The sequence below is a fragment of the Strongylocentrotus purpuratus genome, unplaced genomic scaffold (assembly GCF_000002235.5).
Source record: "Strongylocentrotus purpuratus isolate Spur 01 unplaced genomic scaffold, Spur_5.0 spur5_scaffold_10, whole genome shotgun sequence".
In the NCBI taxonomy this organism is placed as follows: domain Eukaryota; kingdom Metazoa; phylum Echinodermata; class Echinoidea; order Camarodonta; family Strongylocentrotidae; genus Strongylocentrotus; species Strongylocentrotus purpuratus.
In genome coordinates, this window is record NW_022145595.1 from 23,008,456 (window position 1) to 23,030,363 (window position 21,908).

The 21,908-nt window shown below is 37.8% G+C and overlaps 2 protein-coding genes across 10 annotated transcripts in view; one reads left to right on the forward strand and one right to left on the reverse strand.

Moving 5' to 3' along the window:
- Positions 1-1,679: 1,679 nt before the first annotated feature.
- Positions 1,680-17,599, reverse strand: LOC584673 (protein TBATA). 3 transcript variants are annotated; one of them, XM_011664224.2, is made up of 8 exons: positions 17,373-17,599; positions 13,795-14,034; positions 10,783-11,031; positions 7,821-8,065; positions 5,408-5,489; positions 4,466-4,741; positions 3,788-3,832; positions 1,680-2,193 (listed from the first exon to the last, which is right to left on the reverse strand). In XM_011664224.2, exons 2-8 carry the CDS (start codon positions 14,021-14,023, stop codon positions 2,000-2,002), a joined length of 1,320 nt encoding a protein of 439 aa, XP_011662526.1. In that variant the 5' UTR covers positions 14,024-14,034; positions 17,373-17,599; the 3' UTR covers positions 1,680-1,999. The 3 variants fall into 3 exon arrangements, with proteins under 3 accessions (XP_011662526.1, XP_030835663.1, XP_030835664.1); XM_030979803.1 differs by lacking the exon at positions 10,783-11,031 and adding an exon at positions 12,451-12,762 and having other exon boundaries at positions 17,373-17,595; XM_030979804.1 differs by lacking the exons at positions 3,788-3,832; positions 10,783-11,031 and adding an exon at positions 12,451-12,762 and having other exon boundaries at positions 17,373-17,592.
- Positions 17,600-21,212: 3,613 nt separating this feature from the next.
- The window catches only part of LOC582290 (ras association domain-containing protein 2), a 40,072-nt gene continuing 39,376 nt past the window's right edge, over positions 21,213-21,908 (forward strand). For all 7 annotated transcript variants that reach the window (XM_030979807.1, XM_030979808.1, XM_030979806.1 and 4 more), the window contains exon 1: positions 21,213-21,352. The gene's annotated coding sequence lies outside the window, so the exon portion shown is untranslated. The remainder of the gene's footprint in view (positions 21,353-21,908) is intronic.

Here is a 21,908-nt window from a genome sequence, read left to right on the forward strand (position 1 = left end):
TAACATACAAAATCACCTAGTGTATGATTTTAGAGAAATTAACAAAGTGGCTAATAAAAGCATAATTAGCAGCAGCAAACATTGTGAAATTAATTGTTATTTCAAAGCTTTTACTGTTCACAAAAATACTGGAAAGGATGAAGGATACATAATCATTAAAGAGTTTAACTGCAAAAAAATAAAATCAAATATAACTCCTGTTCAAAGCAGCACTGCAAATATGTGAGTGATCGACATGTAAAAAATAATGATATCCAACATTGCAACAAATTCATAAACTGATACAGACCAGTACGTTACTGACTAGACAATATTTGACACTACTATAGTTCGATTTAAACACGAAATAGAGTTGCATAATTGTTATATAACTAATTCAACACTATATATTGCATCAAAGAAACATACATGTATTACTTGATTAGTAGAAAAATACACAATATGTACCAATAATCCATCTAATTCAATTCATGTCAAATTTCTGGAGTCAATTTGAAAACTTGAATTGGTAATAAAGTCTGTTCAGAAACAGGACATTAACTCAAAGACAATATCAAAGCAATTGAGTTAATGCCCTTCTGTCTCCAAACAGGCAAAATTAAAACTGTACAGACTACATAATATACTTCTGAAAGGATTGAACAAATCTTGTCTCAAATTCATAGTAGTATTGAAATGATTTTTATTGACACCATGGTCAAGTTTATTTAAAGAACTTACAATATTGTTGAAAATTATCAACATTTTATCAGAAGAAAGTAAACTTAGGATTTAATATCCAATATTTCTTTTTCTCGTTATGCTACCTTGTACTACATTAAGCTGCATTTATACTGGATCTTATTTCAGTGTCCTTTTTTCACACATTGCAGCCGATAAGTGCATGAGTCAAATGCCTTGAAATACAAGTCAGCCTCATCTTAAAGTATCTTCTTACACAATTAAAGATATTTATATAAAGCCAAAGTTTTTTTCTTTCTCCTCTTCTCTCATCAAAATATACTTTTGAAGAAGCTAATTTGTGAGATTGATCTACAAAATAATACAGTAACATATTTTGTTGGAAATAGAGTTCAACGAAATCTTTCTCCCCTTTTATTGTTTATCTCTCTAATTTTCCCCCTTTTTTTTCTAGTGTGGATATGAGCCCATATTAAGATGTAATGGTAACATGTTCGAGAACTGCAAGAAGGCATAACAGCTTTGTTTTGTCAATGTAAGTAAGGGCTTTCTTGCAGTCATCTGACATTAAATTGTCTGGGGTTAATTCTTATAGGGTCTTTGCCTATGAATAATGCCAGAGTCGACATACTGTATATAACTAGGAGTTTAAACAAAACTAACATCTTTCTGAAGCTGAGAGAGCACACAATTAACATCCTTCTGACTCTAGACAGACAATCAACAAACATTAGTATATTTAAAGGACCAGTTCCGCACACGATGCACAAGTAATGCCCATAATTATGCATAGGACACAGACGGTGATACAATTCTGCCATAAAATCTGACTTAACCTCAGCAAAACAAATCACAATCGTTGGAAACGTTGTGAATTCATTATGAAAACATTCTAAAAAGTGAGGTACTAATATTTGTTCCGTTACAGCTCCCTACCACAATGGTAACAATAATTTTGAACTAAAGTGGATAATTTTACTCTATTATGTCTTTTTTGATTATGTATATGTACTGAACAAAGCAAGCACTTCAAAACAGTATCTCTGTTTAATAGGCAAAGGTTTATGCTCTACCTGTATAACTTAATGTCAGAGCTAGACTCCCTATTATTTATACAATATAAAAACGATTTTGTCGGCTCTCCTGGATGAGATCAATTACGTTGTAGTCTCAATAATTTTCTTGAAGAAATCTTCTCATGCGTAACAATGCCCTCCTGTAATGATAGACTGTAGATTATCAGTTTAGATTTTTCTCATGAATTTGAAAGTGACTTTCAGACGGTCAGACCACAGTGCCCTGACGTTGACGATGACCTTCAAACGACGGCCTCGTCCGGTTTCCAAGAGACACCATTCTGAATGTCTTGTTGGCCACCATCATGCTTTGGCGGTGAGAGGGGCGGGAGCTTCGCTGGATGCATCCCATTTTTGGTGGCGGGGCGGGGAGAACTATTGTGTTCGACCTTGAAGACATCTGGTTTGTGGCTTCTTTGTCGCAGGGCTGGGTGATCTGTTGAAATAAAAAAGATAAACATACCTTATCAGTTTGAACTTCTTGTAAAGTGTTTGCCTTAAAGGCCGGCTGTACTAGTTCAGTCAGAAGCTCTCAATTAACATGGGGATCATGGGGACCAACGGGCACCACTTGCATGGCATTGTTTTCTATATAGAGGGAGCAAGTAGCTACAAGTAGTGCACTAGGGCTTTAAAAAATTTTTTCTCATGATTGCCAAAGTAAATTCTTCAAGATCAGGGTTGAATGCCATTACGAATATCAATAGAATAATAATAAATGTAACTTATATAGCGCCAAATCCACTCTGTGGAGTGCTCATGACGCATGTAGAAATAATTATGAATTAATCACAAGTGTTTTTACGTGATTTTTAAAGGAATCAGAGGTTGTACACTTGTTGATGTCTTCATACATGCAGGAATGCTATTTCATAAGGTAGGACACGAGTGAGCAAAGGATCTTTTCCCCCAAGTTTCTAAATCAAGTAAATAAATCCCCAAGATTAACAAATACCCACTAACAAACCTTGTATTACTATAGTTTGAATTATAACAAGTAACTATGACATAATGTATGATGATAATTTACCCCCCCCAAAAAAAAAAAATAATAATAATAAAAATAATAATAATAATAATGATAATAAATATATATATATTTTTTTAAATATATAAAAAAAAAAGTAAACAAATATATTAATAAATACAAAAAAATAAAAAATTAATACATAAAACAAAGGGAATTTGAACAAAATTGTCAAACACCTCAAACTCGAAATCCTCACCGAGACACCTGGATTGTCAGTTCAAGCCAATGCAAAGACACAATTAAAAGAACATATTTCATGCAATTTACAAGCGCTTTACATGCAGTTTACAGACAAGTCTCTTTTTTTTAATTTTCCTTTTATACTAGCCTTTTTCAGCAATCCTGCCCGACATTAAATGAACTTTGCTGGTAAACTAATCTGTTTATGATATGTTTTTCTTTTGAAAAACGATACTTTCAAATCCAGGATTTCTTAGAGGGTGGAGGGGGATGGGGGGGGGGGGGGGGGGGGGGGGGTAGTGAGCACTATTTATTTTTTATTTTTTGCTCCCGAAAATTTGTAAATCGGGCGAGGAGGGGGGGGGGGGGGTAGTGAGCACTATTTTTTTTGCCGGGGGGTACGTGCCCCCCCCTCCCCCCTGTGCCCCCCTTGATACGCCACTGTATGTTTTTGTCACCCCGAAACACACCAACAGATGGTGGGATGGTTTTAATATTTCACTATTATTATTTGGACCTCAATGTTGTTATTTATTAATGCAGCAATTATTATCTTTGAAAATGTAAAAAAAACTTCATGACTAAAAGTGATGTAAAATGCATATATGGATGTCCTATTTTGCCCCACAGTGTGTTTACGTCTCATCCTATACCCCCACACAGCATCAAGCAAACTTCAATTACTGCATAAACTCCTGTTGTACTTCTTCAAGAAACTCTGGTACTGCACTGAAAAACTCAAAACAATCGGTCTTACATGCGGAGGAATGGTGTCGGAATCCACAACAAGCAACTAAAACCCTGACACCAATTGTCTTACCATTTGCATCTTTTTTCCTTCTCAAATCCAACTTTGGTAAACTTCCTAAGGAGAAAATTTCACAAAAACTAATGTGAACAGAAATGTGTTGTCATGGCAATGTGTTATCGTAGGAGGAGGAGTAGTAGGAGTAACAGAGGTAGAAGTATTATTAGTAGTAGAAGAAGAAGTAGTAGTAATAGTAGTTGTAGTAGTGGTAGTAGTAGAAGTAGTAGTAGTAGTAGTAGTAGTAGTAGTAGTAGTAGTAGTAGTAGTAGTAGTAGTAGTAATAGAAGTAGAAGTGGTTCTAGTAGTAGAAGTAGAAGTAGAAGTAGAAGTAGAAGTAGAAGTATTAGTAGAAGTAGAAGTAGTAGAAGTATTTCTAGTAGTAGTAGAAGTAGTAGTAGTAGTAGTAGAAGTAGAAGTGGTAGCAGTAGTAGTAGTATAGTAGTAATAGTAGTAGTAGTAGTAGCATACAGTAGTAGAACCAAAAAAAAGAAGTAGACATAGTAGTAGAAGGAGTAGGAATAGCAGTATATGATAATAATATAGCAGAAGTAATAAAGGAAAGATCAGATATTGGAGAGATAGAAAAGAATGAAAAGATGACTGTTCAGTGGAATTATATAAAGAAACGAAAGAAGTTGGAATAAGATGGAAGAATGAATAGAAGAGGCTGGGAAATGGAAAGGCAAATACCTTCTGCATCAAATATCGTCTTTTCTTGGTTCTCTGCCTTCTTTGGCGTCTTAAGGCCCGCTGCGGCTTCAGCCACGGCTTGGTAACGAACGTCCCTCCCGGCGAACGGCGGCGGCGAAGGAATGTCGACGTCTCCGTAACCGTTTGTGACGTTCATGTTTGCCGGTAGGTTGGTCGATGGACGCGGTGGCGGTGGTGCCTCGGCGATATTGCGCTGGAAATAATCGGCCTCGCTGTTCATCGCTGACCGAATCATGTCAAGTACAAGCGACTTTTCTATAGGTTAGGAGCAAGATCAGAAATAAATATCAACTTATTTTACAATACCTTAATGCCTAAGACAGTTCGGGTGATATTTAATGATAAGTTTGTAATTGAAAGATGGAGACGATTTCGTAAATGAATGCAAATGTTTAAAAGAAGTTTTGAAGCAGAAGGAAAAAATAATCGTCGGCATCCTTATTTTGAAAACGCGATTCGTCATTATTAATAATGTAACTTAATATGTGTTATTCATGTTCTTCCATAACATCTTGTTCTCTCTTCTAACTTAGTATTTTAAGACATTAAACAATTCCTCATTTCTCATTTCTCATTTCGTTTCATTGCATTGTCAAAATTCATATACAACTTTTGTCCCTTCCTATTCATTTAGGTCTGTTCATTAGTATACTCCATCATGTACGCAGTTCGTGAAATATCTCTCTACATCAGCCCCCCCCCCACCTCTCTCTCTCTCTCTCTCTCTCTCTCTCCCTCCCTCCCTCCCTCTCTCTCTCTCTCTCTCTCTCTCTCTTTATCTCTCTCGCTAATGCCACGCCCATCCCCCTCCCCCACAAGGAAAGAAATATAACATGTAATATCAATCCATTATCTCTTTATTATTAATCAATGATTAATTATCAGAAGAATTAATCACGCATTGGCGGGTTGTCAACATACCTCTATCCCCAGCTGATACGAGCCAAGATTGCACTGCAGTGAGAGAGTCGGTCTGAAGAATTTGGCAAAGCATTTCAAGGACCTGTCGAAATAAATAAGATCAGAATATGGATTGAATCAGTGAACATAATAACACCTGGGGAACGGGACAAGAATTTCCATACCTATCATTAATTTTCGTCATTATCTCGTTTTATGGTCTGTGAATGACGGAAACGGGGACATTGTTATGATATGACAGGAGATGATAATCTTTAAATAGAAATCTAAGGTACGACATTATTCTTTCAACAATGGCCGCTAGCTATCGCATGTTGTTTCCTTATATTTGTCATTATCTTTTCTCTTCATTAATTCCTCTTTTTATGTATAGCTTCTTGTCCGTGACTCGTATGGGAAGTCAGTGCAAAATTCACTTGTTGGCAAAATTATTATGCAGGCAATAATATAACCGCGACGAAATTGAATTGAGAAGAAAAATATGTGAAAGGCTTTTTAGAGATAAAATCTATACGTCCACGTGAATGACGGGATGCGAATATAAGTAATGGAGATGCATATATTAATAGAATTATGCATTTAAACTATGGTCATTTTGATTCCGAGGTAAAACCAAATTTCAGGAATGAAAATGATCCATCAACCGTGCATAATATGAACCGTGAACCACAACACTTTCAATAACGGCATACACTGTCATTCGTTTCCCCCACGTCCTGTGCACTGCAGAAACTTTCAAACTTTAAAAGGGCCATCACCAGATTTAAGTTTTTGACCCAATTTGTATTACCTTATGGTTCTTGTTAACTCCTCGTGTTCCAATAAGTGGTAATTTCTTTCGAGGAATATTTCAGAATATCAAAATAATATATAACACGCCACATAAACAAAAATCAATCTTTTAATCTTATACCGTGTACTAATAACCGTTTAATAATACATTGGTGCCCATAAGGTTTTATTACCCCTTTTCATTAAATGATTGTGATATATATTGATAAATAAAGTTCATAATTATCTTTTCAGAACGTAATTTATCGCTTTCTCTATATGACTCTCTAGATTAATCAATATTTCATCATATTGTCAAAATCATTTCATGAAAAAGTTAAACAAAATTAACAGTGTACATGCAATTCGTAAGTTGTTCACTAAACATATTTTCATCAAAGTGTATGCATGTCTTATCTTGCAAATTTCATAATGTCGGGGGCTTATCATTGTATCAACACAAAATGTGTTAATCAAGACACCCATACATTTGCACACTTCTGGACTTTCAACCTTTCAAGGGAGTGTGAACTGTTATTTTATCTCTATCATAAAATGTTGAAAACTGTTGTTGAATTCTTAACTAGGCGGGCGGCGTACCTCCCCTTCTAGTACACAGGTGCTCCCCCCCCCCCCACCCCTCTCCCGCGCGCGTTATTTTTTTTCTGCGGCACAGATTGGGGTTACTTGCGTGCTGACCCTATAGGAAAATTTAGGGTTAGGGTTAGGGTTAAATCATTATTGAAATTTATTGAACCGAGTCATGGACAGACTTTGACAGACGCTATTATTTTGTCTCGTACACATCTTGTAAGCACAATTATGTTGTTTGTTGTGAATAAGAAGAGAAAGAAAAAAAAAGTCTTCAAACTTCCGTGAACTGTTCCACGTCCTTCATCGTTGGAATTCAATTGTTAGGTGTTAACAATAGGTTATCGATTGCACGAGTCTGCACACACTTCAACTACACGGCCGAATCATGTTAACAGACAATGAGTTATCGATTCGAACTTTGCTCCGAAGCTTAGGACTGCCGGAGGCAAAGGAGTGAAGAATTCGGAACAAGGTAACATAATTACAGAGCATTCAACACATGTCATGTGCTTTAGACATGCCAGCAACTTGGTTACAAGAATTTAACAAGAAGTGTATCAATGAAAAGCATAGCAGATTCTATTGTTTTCAGATAGAAAGCTAGGAGAAAAGAGATCAGTCTGTATGTTGACTATTTGTCCTTTTATAAATGTGTTTTTTACTATATGGACAATCAAAAGACCCTGTAATCAAACTGTAAATCGAATGTTATCAATTACTGTTTAACGATTGATTGAAAGTGAACTCATTCAATGTGTAAAGCAATTTCATCAGTCACCATCTGTAATGGTTTAATCTATGTACTGACGTTTCTCCCTCCTCCTCTCTCTAACTCTCGCTTTATATGAAATATTGGCATTTGATTTTAATCTAGTATCCTCTCCTCTTTATTAATAGCTTGGTAGTTGTTTGGTATTTTCCTTTGCATTCGCAGGGCACTTTCTTGAATAGTTATACATCGGTGACGGGGAAGGAGCACAAGAAGAAGAAATAAAAAAGAAGAGGAAGAAGAAGAAATAAAGAGCAACAAATAGATGATGAAACTTACCAGTGATTCATTGCTGCCATCGACAGCGATATGGTACATGAGATCGTGCTCGTGATGTTTCTGTCTCGACGCACCGCGCGTCATCGCCCGAGAGGGAGGCGGAATTAGCCGACCGGTGTCCGCCGAATAGACCGAAGTTCGCTTCGGCTGTTCGGCCTGGGCCTGTTTGATCTCATTCGGCAGACCTAAGCCAGCCTGCTCGGTGATATCGCGGAGCTCATCTCTCCATTTGTCGGTGACGGGAACTGTTAAGTAATAAAATGCCAATTAAATAAGTCATTTTTTTTCAAAGATTAAGCACAACAAGTATTTTTCATTTTTCTTTTTTCAATTTACAATAAAGAATCAATTTTTGTTTTCTCTGTGATGAATATGCGTATTTAGAAGAAAATATATCGTTATGATTTATGAAATTATTTATCAATATTGATTTTAGGCCTATTCAAAACATTGCTGTGTTTAATTTTACGACAAAATTGTATGATTCATTTCTTTTAAGGTAATGCTTGTTCATATAGAATAAGGCTGAATAGGCCTATCGTGATTACATAGTTAAGTATTCAATAACTTTATAAACAAAGTTAACATCTTTAGGTTCAGTCATGAACATATCCATGATAGTTCTCATTTGAATAAAAACTATTAATTATATCTTTAAAATCTAAATGATTAAGTAACACAGCACACTGCGACACAGCAATAGCACACATGTGATATTATGATTTAATTTGAGCAGAGAATGCATAAGTATTTTTGAACATATAATGTTAAAGTTATGTGTAGACTACAGATGTTGACGATATAGAAACGTATGATATTAGTAACAAAGAGATAACAGAGCGCATAACGAAATAGTTTGCGTTCATATTTGAAGCAACTGAATGATAGAAACAGCATTATATCATTATTATTTAGGTATGCAGTGATAACAGAACATAGATTTGATGTATGAGAATTTTAACTAGTAAAATATGAAATTAATCAAATAACTGGAAGAAAACTTAATATAAAGCTGATCACACAGTGTATGGAAGAAAGATAGATTAGGTGGATGGATGGATTGAGGAGAAAGGTAATAAGATTGACCTTGTCTTTCATACAAAAAGTGAAAATTAGTTTGATTATAGCAGCACAAATGAGCTTTGTACAGCAGCACAATAGACAATGGAATAAATACTATAGGAACCACTAATGAGAGCGATACAGAATTGCAAACATTATCATAAAATTGCCAGACGGTGAGTGAGGGACCCGATAAACATGTACTACCAATTTAGAAATAATTCCCACGTAGTATAATGTAATTTCATACATACTACCGGTCGTTTTTCAATTTATTTTTATCATTCTATTTTCTTGTTTGTTTATGAACTAGTCGGTACAGAATCCGTTCGCACCTAAAGATACTGACAATTTTATGAAATATAACTTGAAAAGCAAATTAATGAGAATGCTTTGAAAAGAACGTATACATAATAAACATTGAATTAAAGACGAGGTGGCGATGGCGTTGGCAAAGCGTGAATTAGATAATGGAAATTTTCATTATGGTGATGGAATGTAGATAATGTAGAAGATAGTACAAAGGACAATAGATCATGATTGTCAATTACTGACATGTTGACGATTTTATGAAAATGTTTGTAATTTGACGAGCAGATGAAAGCTCTCTTGGTGATTGTTGTGAGGGTGACGAGCGATGGTTAGATAATGGAAATTATTCTTATGATAATTATAATGGAATATATAATGTAGATGCCGCTGTATGAAATGACAGCAAGGGTTACGTTAGAGGGTCAGGGTTATGTAATTTATCTCATCGACTTTGATCTGGTAGATTACTAGAGAAGTGACGGTAAAATGCGATCGCAGAGACTTTCGAAAACCTACTCAAGGCATTGTCAATAATAATAATAATAATAATAGCTCACATTTATAATGCGCCTAATACTTTGTTTCTAGGCGCGGAACATATTATTACCCCGGTCATCGGATTCAGGCTTACCCGCACACAAGGTATGCACATTCTCCACTCCCTGGGGAGCATTTCAGCCAGTCGCCATTGTCCACTAAGTAACCACTGAAAGGTGATAGCGACATAATCATGACGTCATCCAAAAATAATTTCTATGGCATATACGATCATATACATGCATAATGCATTAGAATTGTCCTTGAGTTTATTTCTCGACAGTCTTTGCAAGAATGTTATAATTTCGTTTCGTTTGTGGTGTTCTGATGGCTTGTATTCTGCCGAACTTACAATAAGTGCAAATAATCGGCTACTCCAGGATAGAGATATGCTATATTTATAGACTTTACGACAATTTACGAGAAAAGTTGCCGACAAACAAAATCATGTGCATTGTGTAAACACAGGAAGCAAATGAGACAGTCAGGGACCACTGTTCATGACGAAATTTGTTTCTATCTATGGGCTAGCTGGCAGTGAAATAAGGGTGGCTCTTTGTAGAAGGGGTGTGGCCATGGGCGGGGCACGTCCAACGAGGGGTGTGTCATTGGGGACAAACATAATCATGTGCATTGTGAACACAGCAAGCAAATGTGACAGTCAGGAACCACTGTTCATGACGAAATCTGTTTTTATCTATGGGCTAGCTGATATTGATAAAGGGTGGCTTTTATAGAAGGGGTGTGGCCGTGGGTGGGGCACGTCCAACGAGGGGTGTGTCATTGGGGACAAACATAATCATGTGCATTGTGTGAACACAGCAAGCAAATGTGACAGTCAGGAACCACTGTTCATGACGAAATCTGTTTTTATCTATGGGCTAGCTGATATTGATAAAGGGTGGCTTTTATAGAAGGGGTGTGGCCATGGGTGGGGCACGTCAAGCGAGGGGTGTTTCGTTGGGCGTTGGGGAGTGTCCGACAAAAGGACGCACTGCAATCGTGTGACTCGACAAACGAACACAGAATAATCCACAAAGTGGGAACATACTGAGGCCGAACATGGGGGCGTGGGTCTTCTCCCTGAATCCCTGTGGGAACATGCTGAGCCCTGTAAGGGTGTTGATGGGGTACTGTGAGGCGTTGATGGTGGGGTTCAGATTGTACACCTCCTTGGTGGGCTTGGGGATGCGGAAGGTGTACATCCCTCTCGCCTCGGCCGTCGCCGGTCGACGACGCAGCCGCGGGTTGGTGAAGTAGCCCTCGTCGTGTACGGCGCAGATCGGGACATCGAGAAGGCCTGTGGTTGCGATGTCAAAAGATTCATGAGTTTAATACATTAATGTCGTGTGACGTTGACTTTCGTCATCTATAAAGGAGCAAGGGAGAAGCAGGGACAGAGGGGCGCTTGTGCATGGTCTCGTGAACTTGCGAGATAGTATTAAAATATAAAAGGTATCCGCCAGGACTGTCAAAATGGCATGCGTCAGGGTTGTCGAAATGGCATGCGTCAGAAATGCCGAAATTGCATGCGTCAGGGTTGTCGAAATGGCATGCGTCAGGAATGCCAAAATTGCATGCGTCAGGGTTGAGCTGTCCCTCATATGGCACAAACGGGAACACGGAGAAGGCCTGTAATGTAAATGAATGTAAATGTGATAATGATGCAAGACGTCTTCAATTTTCTAGGGTTGAGGTGTATATAGGATGTGCACTTTTGACAGAAGACGCCTGGAAACTCCTTTTTTTGCGTGTGCATCTCATGACGTGAGAAGACATGGTGTATTGGATGGCGTACTGCGTCAGACATGTTAGCGGATTAATTACACTCCAAAAAATGATCGACCTGTTTTCATTCCCAGGCCATTTAAATATGAGAGAAGGAGTTTCATCCTTCAGAAATCGATTTTACTGACCGCACTGATCATCATAAAGTTTGGGAACTAGTGGACTTGACAGTGTCTTTTTTTTTTGGGGGGGGGTTCAGAATGTCCGTCGTTGCGACCACTTGTCAGAAGTTCAGGAAGTCTACTTTGACTTATCAATTTTATTCTTGTATCTAGCGGTGGGCAATCAGTGAAGATTGATTTTCTGATTGTTTGCCCCACCTGCATTACAATTGTCTCTCCTCGAGTTTGATGGGTTTAAGTCCCCACATGTCTGACTGTGTATCCATTCAAATGAAGCAGCACTTTTCTTCGGCTAATATTCTTTTTTTGATGTAGAGGAGGTGGGGTGAGGTGGTGGGAGGCTAAATGATTGGGAAAAAATGTTGGTTGTGTTTTTGTTTATTTTTCCTCCAGTCTGTCACCCGTCTTTCTTGCGAATGTTATAGCTGATGAAAAATTCTTAACCTATAGGAAACGAAAAAAATGTGAAAGTGGAGAGAGGATGGGAATAAATGGTGACACAATGTTTGTTATATACTATCATGCAGCTAACACTGGTTAATAATGATGATGTATCCATGCAACACCGATTTCACCAAAATGAATGCTGATAAAATAATGTGAATGAACACTGCTCGCTGCATCTGCAAAAATGAAAATAATGAACTTTAATGTGAAGAAGGATGAACGAAAATAATGGCAATAACAATTATTAGTGATGATGCATGCGATGAGCGATGGGGGTATACAATGGTGTGTTAGGTAGCATATTCTGGACCGTCCACACCCAATATAACAAGACAACTTGATGAGGATCTCATCTAACTTACTCATCCCAAACTTGGGATCGGCCCGCTCACGAAACGACAACGGGAACCGGCCGTATTGGGTATTCGCTCCGAGGGCGTTGGTCTTATGATTTTGGAGGGCGGGGTTGATATGATTGGGGTGGTAGTTGATCGCGTGAACGGGTAACCGCCCGAGAGGGGCCATGTTACCCACGGGAGCCGATTGGGGCTTCGACATCGGCCACGACCTCCTCGTCAGGTTGATGTCGTCCGTGGTGGCGGGTCGTCGGTTGAGCCGGGAGTTGGCGATGTAGCCGTCGTCGTGGACGGAACATATGGGAAAGTCTAGCAAGCCTACATAGATTTGAGTAATATGATGGTGGAAAGCGAAATAGTCGGTCAAATAGATGCATATCTCTAACACGCCACAAAAAAATATAGCTAAACCTGTTTATTGAGGCCACCCAAGTGAAGCAGCAAACCGACCACTGTATAGGCTAGTGGCCTCTCTAGACAGGTTCTATAACACACATTTATTTCTTGAGAGAGACACAATACATTGGCCCGTATTCTGAAGTCATGTCTAACTCCTGTTTAACTAAACGGTTGTTTAACTTTAGACGTGGCTAAGTTAGACACGACTTCAGAATACGGGCCAATGTCACTATATACACATTTGGCATCTAAGGAGAGGTGGCCACTAAGACAGGTTTGACTGTAATATTATTGATTACACAATAGTCACTCTGAAAAATATTGGGTAAAATAATTCTTTTGCCCAGCACGAGGTTAATTATGACTTTGTATCCAATCAAATTGCAACTTTGGGCATATTCTTTGTAGTTTGTTGTCCAATTAGGGTCAAAATGTAGAATAATTACTTCAAAATGGGCAAAATATCAACTAAGTTGGGGTTTTAAAAAAAATGCTCAAAATATTTTTGAGAGCGAATTTATTGCAGTATAGAGCCATCTAAATTTCTATACGAAAATATTTTACAAAACATAAACATTTTCTTAATTCATCATACAATAATAATAAGAAGCAAACATATAGAAATAATCACATCGAAATCAGATTATTTTTCAAGATATTGGACAAATTATCATTTCCAATGAATACAAATCAACTCTCAAAATGGATCATTGGAATTGGACATAATTTCGAAGAAGCAATACAATAATATTAGACACCGAATTGGTGTAATTCTAATGTTTTATACAAACTAGTTATAGGAATCATCTCATTAATCTTTAACAATTTTCCTTTTAAGTTTCGTTTATTTTGTTTAACACAAGTATGCCTATCAACTTTTAAAGATTTACAAAGAAATTAGTTGTCCATCATAACCAAAAATTAAAAACTATTTTGTTCCAATGTCCGAACCTTTTATGTGCCTGACTCTCTTTGACTGCGGGTTATGGCGTGCGAAGAACGAGCTCTGACTGAGTTGACCGAAGCGGGCGCTGGCCTGGGTGTGCGGTCGACGTCCAGCGAAGTCGAGTTTGCTGACCGCATGGTGGGTGGAACGGGCGTTGTTCTCGGGCACGTGCCCCATGGTGTGTCGGACGACCAGGCCGTCGCCCTTGGAGGGTCGATATACGGGTATGCTCATTTGGAATCTATCTGGAAACGAGGAAAATTAAGGTTGAGTAGGCTTCATTGGAATTCTGTGTCCATATATGATTATTTTAATGGTGCCTGGATATCTCTACATCTAGCATCAGGCCCGTACATTTTTTTCTTAAAATAAAAACATATTGGTGCCCCATACCCCCCCCACTGCTCACTACCCCCCCCCCTCCCCGCTTATTCGCCGCTAAATATTTTCTCACGAAAAAAGTTGGCAACCCTAAGAACCCCCCCCCCCCCCCTCCTTAAAAAACTTGTACGGGCTTGAGCATCCTTAGGCTAAAGATTGTATAGTGCTTATTACAGATACTGGTTGCCAACTTGTCATTATTGAACATTTTGGAATCTATCATTCGTAAAAACTTGACAGTAATAATTATGCACACTTGAATGTTGTGTCCATAACAGTTTATTTCATGATCTTATTCAGATCAATATAAGATGTAGAGGTGTCGTGGTCGACATAGAAACGGGGACCTGGTAAGGTGACGAAAACCTTTGTGATGATTATCCGCGGTTCCTTATTATCTGTAAAGTGATTAGCTTTTTGTATTTTGTTATCAAGCACTATATAAACCAGATTGATTATTATTACTATTTTTGATATCTTCTATGAAAAGTTCACTTATGTATTTCCATCTTTTTGTCATTCTCCTTGTACGCCATTGTTTACACTTCCATTCTTTTTCTTTGTTTGCCCTATATACTTAAAATAAGGAAAAAAAAAAACAACTTGAATCATTATAACGTCGCCAAAACTACCATACCAATCCCTAAATCAAACAAAAATTGAATAAAAATGAAAAAGTTCCATAAAATGACATAATATTCGCAACACATCATTGATATAATTGAAATAATTATGAACAGCTGCATGCACACGCGCAACATAATTATCTTTACCAAACGCACCAAGCAAATTCACAGTTTATGATAATTTAAAACATAAAATTAAACAAAACTCTTTCTACTGAATTTTCGTCAAGCAAAGAGAGGTGAATGACTTTCGTCCCCCATCTCCCCTCGTTAATGTCACTGAAATGATCACTTGAAAAGTACAACGGTAAAATAAACACCCAGTCTGAACGTGTTACTTCAAGAAGATAGACGTCATCTTATCTAAGAATAAATAACATAATGTGCTTGGTCATATTCCTTCTATTTGCTCTAGAATCATGTATCTTGACTACACTTTATCTTAATGTTCATATTACGAGCTACGTAAATACATTTAGCTCACTTAAAAAAGCTAATGCTACACTATACAGTCATTTAATCGTTTATTTTTATAAAGGAAAAGCCTTTCACGCGAACCAATCGAGACTTACTGCAGACATCACTACGTGCAGGCACAGAGTTTAACACATTTTGGTTGCTTTAATACCCTACACGACAAAGGAATAAATCCGATCATTTTGACTCAGAGAAAAATACAGGGAGTTAATCTGATTTTTTGAAAACGAGAGCACTATCAGAGAGAATTAACCAGTGAAGTATGTCGATTTTCCTCTTAATAATCCAGTCATGAAGATTTGTTGTTTGTTGTTGTTTTGTTTTGTTTTTGTTTTTCTTGTCAAGATTTAATGTCGACAAAATTCTTGAAAACTAGATTACATTCGCTTGGTCTTTAAAGGAGGTAGGTATCTGAAGAAACTTTCATTTCCTTGCATACAATACAATTTATTTTATTTTATAAAGATTTAAAGCATGGACAGTTTTAAGAATAAAATGAAGTAATTCAACTGAATATGATATATAATTATCTGCAGACTCGGTATTCGATTATAATGCGCTTAGAGACGACGTCCGAGATGTAAATAAAAGCTGAATATTATTATTATTATTATTATTCAAATTCGTTTAAGTTTATTATAAAGATTGCGCTTCTGTTAAAAGTTGTAGTTTCTAGCTTGAGGTATACATTTTAAAATCATATGGCATTGACAAAATAGTTCTTTAGTTTATACAAACTGAGCAGATTATAACATTCTTTGTTGGCAGGATTTGTAGGTCGCATAATTGCGAGTGACAGAACATTGCTGGAGGCGATGTGAGAGGTCATGACACGTAGAATATTTGAGTAGTCCCGAATAAAAGATGATATCAAAAACCTGCCGTGTGTAAAATATTGACCGACCTCCACCATAACTGAAGCTTTTTACGATATAATCATATTTGTATTATTCCAACAATATAGTTTATCGATGCCTCTGTGGTACACAAAATTAAGAAACGGTCATATCTCAAATCATATAATCTACCCACATTTTGTTAGAATTTTCAAGTCTGCACCAACGTGACCAATAAACATTCATGATAAAGTGAAATATCGTCTCTTTCCACATTTCTTTTACCTCTGTTTACAGTTAGTAATGTCGCAAGTTAAATAATACTTTCAAACCACTTTTTATCGACTTAGTTATCGTAAAGATATCTTGGATAGATTTTTTAAAAGTCTGTTTTGATCTTTGAATTATACCGACTTGTATAATCTGCCGTGCATCTCATTGCTGTTACCCATAAATCATGTCTCTCTTTAAAAAAAGAGTGAATTTTCACTCTATTTTCACTTTCTTGGGAGTGACGTCCGTGATCACTTGTTTAGGAGTGAAAATCGATTGATTTTAGAGTGCTCTCTAAGAAGAAAAGAGTGAATGTTCACTCTATTTTCACTACATTTTCACTCTCCAGAGGAGTGACGTCCGTGATCACTCGATTTTTTTAGAGATAGATGTTGCATTTACAAGCATTCTAACTGGACACTGTTGGCCCAGTCATTGAAAACGTCAACAAAATATAATTGACTTTCGCAAAAAGTCATTTTCATGTCGAATCGTTAACATTATTATTATGTTAAAGTATATAGCCTAATATATTATTTAAGTCTGCAGAATAACTTCCACATGGATAGATATACGCACTGTATATGTGAATATTATTTACAAATAATTGCCACCGATTATACTCTACAAATGTATAATATGGACATTTTAATTGTACATTTTTGCTGCCATAAACGTGTTTTTCCTATCACGAAAAGTCTACCACCTGTAAGATACAAGATTTTCTTAATCAAGGCTCAGATAAATTGATGAATTTAAAGCATCAGTCGACTAATCATTGCCTATACCCTTCAATATTAACTGTCTTGGAAAGGAAACACATTTATTGTAAATAACGTACAAAAACACACACCTAGATTTAGTCACAAAACGTAAAATAATGCAATGTGATGCATACCCTAGGCCTACAACGATAACTACCTTATCTGTTATATATATATATATTTCGAAAAATAGAACATTTTATGATTATGAAATATTCAAACTTACCTCCGTTTGTCACCTTATTGCAGAATAAAATTCAGCTGAATATAAAATCAGCACCCCCTAATTAGTGGACATAGGGAATTGAAACGATATAATATCACTGTCTGCGCTTCTGGCTGTCTCTCGGTCGCTTCTCTACTGAAACGAAAGCACGCACGTACGAGTCAACATCGCAACATGCAGAAAATCCTGGAGTACATGCTTACAACACAACACTACATTCAATTACTACAGCAGGTACCGATAGCTCGTTGCTAAGGGACGCCTTTTCTCCGCGCGGGGACCGGGGGGTCAATTCCTAAATAGATCAATGCACGGGTTTTGTGTATGACAACCGGGCGAAGCGGGCGAGCGCAACAACGCACAATGAGAACTGTCGTCTGCTCGTGAATAGGGGTGAATAGGAGAGGGAGAGTGATGAAAGGAACAGTTAAGATGACAAACATCGAGGAGACAACCCTTAAGTATGTTTTCCCAAGTGCTTATAAGGAAGCCGTGTGTTTGAATTCAGTTATTTTGAGTCGTGGAGCTTTGCTGGTTGTCGTGAGGATCAGCAAGTTGTGTGTACAGTAGCGACGAAGTGGGGGGGGGGGGGGGGGGGGGGGTGCTACAAATGAAATACACATTCACACATATTACGTATTATAAAGATATATATATATATTTATTTCATTTCTTCTTTCCTACTGAAGGGCGTCGATCAATTATGGATAGTTTGAAAGCTACAGAACCTTTAAGACAAACGTGAGAAAGGGAGAGAAAGAGGGGGGGGGGGGGGGGGAGGGGGGGGGGGGGGGGAAGGGGCCGGCCGAATGTTATAGGTTTTTCTAAATGAGGGGGTGGGGGGGGGGGGTGCTACAAATGAAATACACATTCACACATATTACGTATTATAAAGATATATATATATTTATTTCATTTCTTCTTTCCTACTGAAGGGCGTCGATAGTTTGAAAGCTACAGAACCTTTAAGACAAACGTGAGAAAGGGAGAGAAAGAGACGCAGATAAAGAGAGAGAGAGAGAGAGAGAGAGAGAGAAGGGGATCGGGATGGAGGAAGGCCATGAAGAACAAGACCTGGACTTTCTCTAGGTCGCCAGCATGCCCCCCTCCCTACCCCCACCACAGGCAGGGGGCAGAGTGCCCCCTGACGGGCTCTAGGGGAAAAATGAAAAAGGGGAAAGAAAAGAAAAGAAAGGAAAGGAAAGGAAAAAAAAAGAAAAAGGGAAGAAAAAAGGAAAGAAAGAGAAAAAAGGAAAAAAGGAAAAGGAAAGAAAAAAAGAAAGAAGAAGAGAAAAGGAAGAAAAAGGGAAAAGAAAAAAAAAGGGGGAAATTAAAAGAAAAAGGCCATGGCCGTACGCACCAGGGGGGGGGGGGGCAGTTGACCCCAGATATTTTGAACACGTACGGTTTTTTCCTGAAAATGTAGTGTAGGCCTCAGGCGCGTACGCAGGGGGGGGGGGGGGGTTGGGGTTAAACCCCCCTTGAGTTTTTTTTTATGTGTATGTTTTGTGTATGTTTTTGGGAAACCCCCCCCCCTTCCTTTTTTTTTATAAAAAAAAAAAAAAAAAAAAAAAATATGCCAATGGCTGTGACCTTACCCCCCCCCCAACGGAACATAAAGTCAAATTTTCAAATTTCGAGACCAAAAAAAAGTGTCTGCTTACCCCCCCCCCCTCTTGCTTGCTCGCTATGCTCGCTCACCAAAATGGAATTGACACCGCTAACGTGCCCGCCCCAACCTGCAACAACCAGTTAATAATGTACCAAACGTTATTCAAAGAAGTTTTGGTGTGCTTGTGCTCGCCAAACGAAATTAACATCACCTGAGACATGATTGTGTAAGCCCTGCCCTGCAACAAAAAAATCTGAAATTTATGAACCAATTATCATTACAAAAATTTTGCTCGCTCGCTACGCTCGCTCGCCAAAATAGAAATAACACCGCTTTTAATAATCACGTCCCTGACATGGAACAATGAACCCAACTTTTATGTACCATATTTTCCCTATAAAAGAGAAGTGATTTTTTTCTCTCGCGAGCTCGTGGAATTATGTGCCCACCACTAACCTGCTACAACAATATTAAAAAGAGAAATGTAGGGGGTTGCCTGCCCGCCAAAATGGGATTGACATTGCCTTAAACACGATTGTGCCCGCCCCCGACCTGCAACAATGAAACAAATTTTATATAGCAATTCATTGAGAGAAAGATGTATTTTCGCTCGCTAGCTAAAATGGGTATAAAATCACCCTAAACACAATATTGTTCCCGCGCCCTGCATGGGACAATTGAACCAAGTTTAAGTGGCAATTATTAAAAAAGAAGTGATTTTTTTTCTTGCTCGCTACGCTCGTTTGCAAAAAAATGAAATTAACGTCGCTAACAAGTGAATGTTCCCCAACTTGCAACAATACCAGTTTATATACCAAACGTTACTTCAAGATTTTTTTTTTTGCTCGCTCGCTCGCTCGCCAGAAGTGAAAATTAGCATCGCCTTTTTGTTTGTTTCGGTCGCTTGCCCCCCCCCCCCCCTGACGGAGTACCCCAGGTACGCCACTGCCTACACGTTTACATCAACTAACATACCTATTGTATCCTATGAAGCTTAGCATCATCTGGATATGACCCCTCTTCCCTTCCATTCTGATATTGAATTGATTCGGTTTATTGCAATAAAAGAACATGCAGCTGGGAAGCTGAAATTGCTCAATTTACAAATTCAATGCACAACACAATAAACGATCCAAATATGAATGACCGTACAACCATAAACCATGCATAATGAAACAAAATAAAACTCTCAAATATTACATCAAAATCTAAATATATTACAAATATTAAAAACATTAAAACTTCTGTGTCATCAAAGGTTACAAAGAAAGAAGAGAGAGAGAGAGAGAGAGAGAGAGAGAGAGAGAGAGAAGGAACTAGAAAGAGGAAGAGAGGAAGAAGAAGAACGAAAGAAAAGTTGATCAGAGAACATACGAAAGATAGGAGGAAAGGGGTAAAGATGGACAGAGTAGAAAATGAAAAGTAGGAAGAAATGGTACAGTCTTGAGGTATGTCAGTTTTCATTAAAAAAACAAAACAAATATGATCCTTAATGGATCGACACCTCTTCAAGGGTCATCGCACAGGGTCTCCTCATCTTTCTCAATTTTATCATTGCCATCATTTTTGTTGTAAATGTTTGCATTGTAAATGTGTAATGATCTAATGTTACGCTCTCTGTGAAATTTGAAAGAAAGACGAATAAATATCTTTTCCTGAGTTCCTGAGGCATACAATCTGACCGGTTATTTCCATTCCCTACACTGCACTTGATTCAAGCCGCCGAAGATGGCGTTATCAACGAACTCAACATCTTGCGGCTGGCAGCAGGTAAGAATAAGGGGGAGGTCGCATTGCTTTGGTGTGATGGAGATTAAACAAAAATAGGCACTGATAAATGAAAATTAAAAAATTATTTTAAAAATAAGTATACATGAAAACAAAATCAAATACTGACAATTTCGCTTATAAGATATCCGGGGAGCTTTACAAACAATAACCCTACTATGTTGCCACTTTCTAAAAATCAGCTTCATTGCAACCCTTGCATTTTTCTGCATTTTAAAGCTTTAAGCTTATTTGTATTAGACAGTGAACTACAGTTGGATTTTTTTTCCGTGATTTGTTTTAATGGGGGATGGATGAACTTCCTCCGAATCTCCTGAGCAACCCATCATGCCCATGCCCAACTTGCATGAACCGCTAAACTACAAGTGTAGAGTACGGATTTTGGTCTACCGCCCTCTCGTGACAACTTACAGCATATACCCGGAAGTATATCTTACCAAACTTTCTCAGCGCTTTTTATTTCGGCTCGCATTTGGGTTGGGGAAACAACAACTTGTTGACGCTGGAATCTTCTGCTTGTTTCTCCGTTTAAGACTTTTTTGAGCTGAAGGCGGGCTAGAACACTGCTTTCAGTAACTCTGTAAGTATTCCTTTAACATTTTCGTTCACTTTATATGACATATTGAACATTATATATCTCATATTCGCCACCAAAAATACTTGACTCTATGTGAAACATGTCTCTGCATTTGACTGAGAACACGGAGTCGGAGGTGGGAGTGAGCGGGATGATAATTGATGAGATCGGGAGAACGTGCCGTAGGTGTCCCTTCGCTTCCCCGTTCCGCTCCGGCATGGTACATGGAGTAGTAACCTTCTCCTGGAAGTTGCGCTTATTCAATCAAGAATGGTGTATTACTATTAATATTATATAAATGATGTATTTTCTTTTCAGCATACGACTTCATCCTGTAGATTCTGTCTTTGTTTAAAATAAACTTTAGTTCTAGAATCTAGTTGAGAGTGAGAGTGAGAGATCAGAGACTTAGAGTGCACAAGTTAAAATTTATTTTAATGCCAGCTTGCATTTTTTGTCAATTGTTTTGATACATCTATATCAATCATCTAGCATTGCCATATAATTATTGGATGGTCTTATGGGGGTAAATTGTACAACTTGTAGCAACTGTGTATTA

Bases quoted from the DNA above. Each gene is read 5' to 3' on its own strand.
- LOC584673 (XM_030979803.1), bottom strand. From the start codon at position 14,023: ATGAGCATACCCGTATATCGACCCTCCAAGGGCGACGGCCTGGTCGTC. The intron at 8,066-12,450 runs GTAAGTTAGATG...ATTACTTAACAG, and splicing joins CGATCCCAAGTTTGGGATGA to TTCCCGTCACCGACAAATGG. The intron at 5,490-7,820 runs GTAAGTTTCATC...TTATTTCGACAG, and splicing joins ATGGCAGCAATGAATCACTG to GTCCTTGAAATGCTTTGCCA.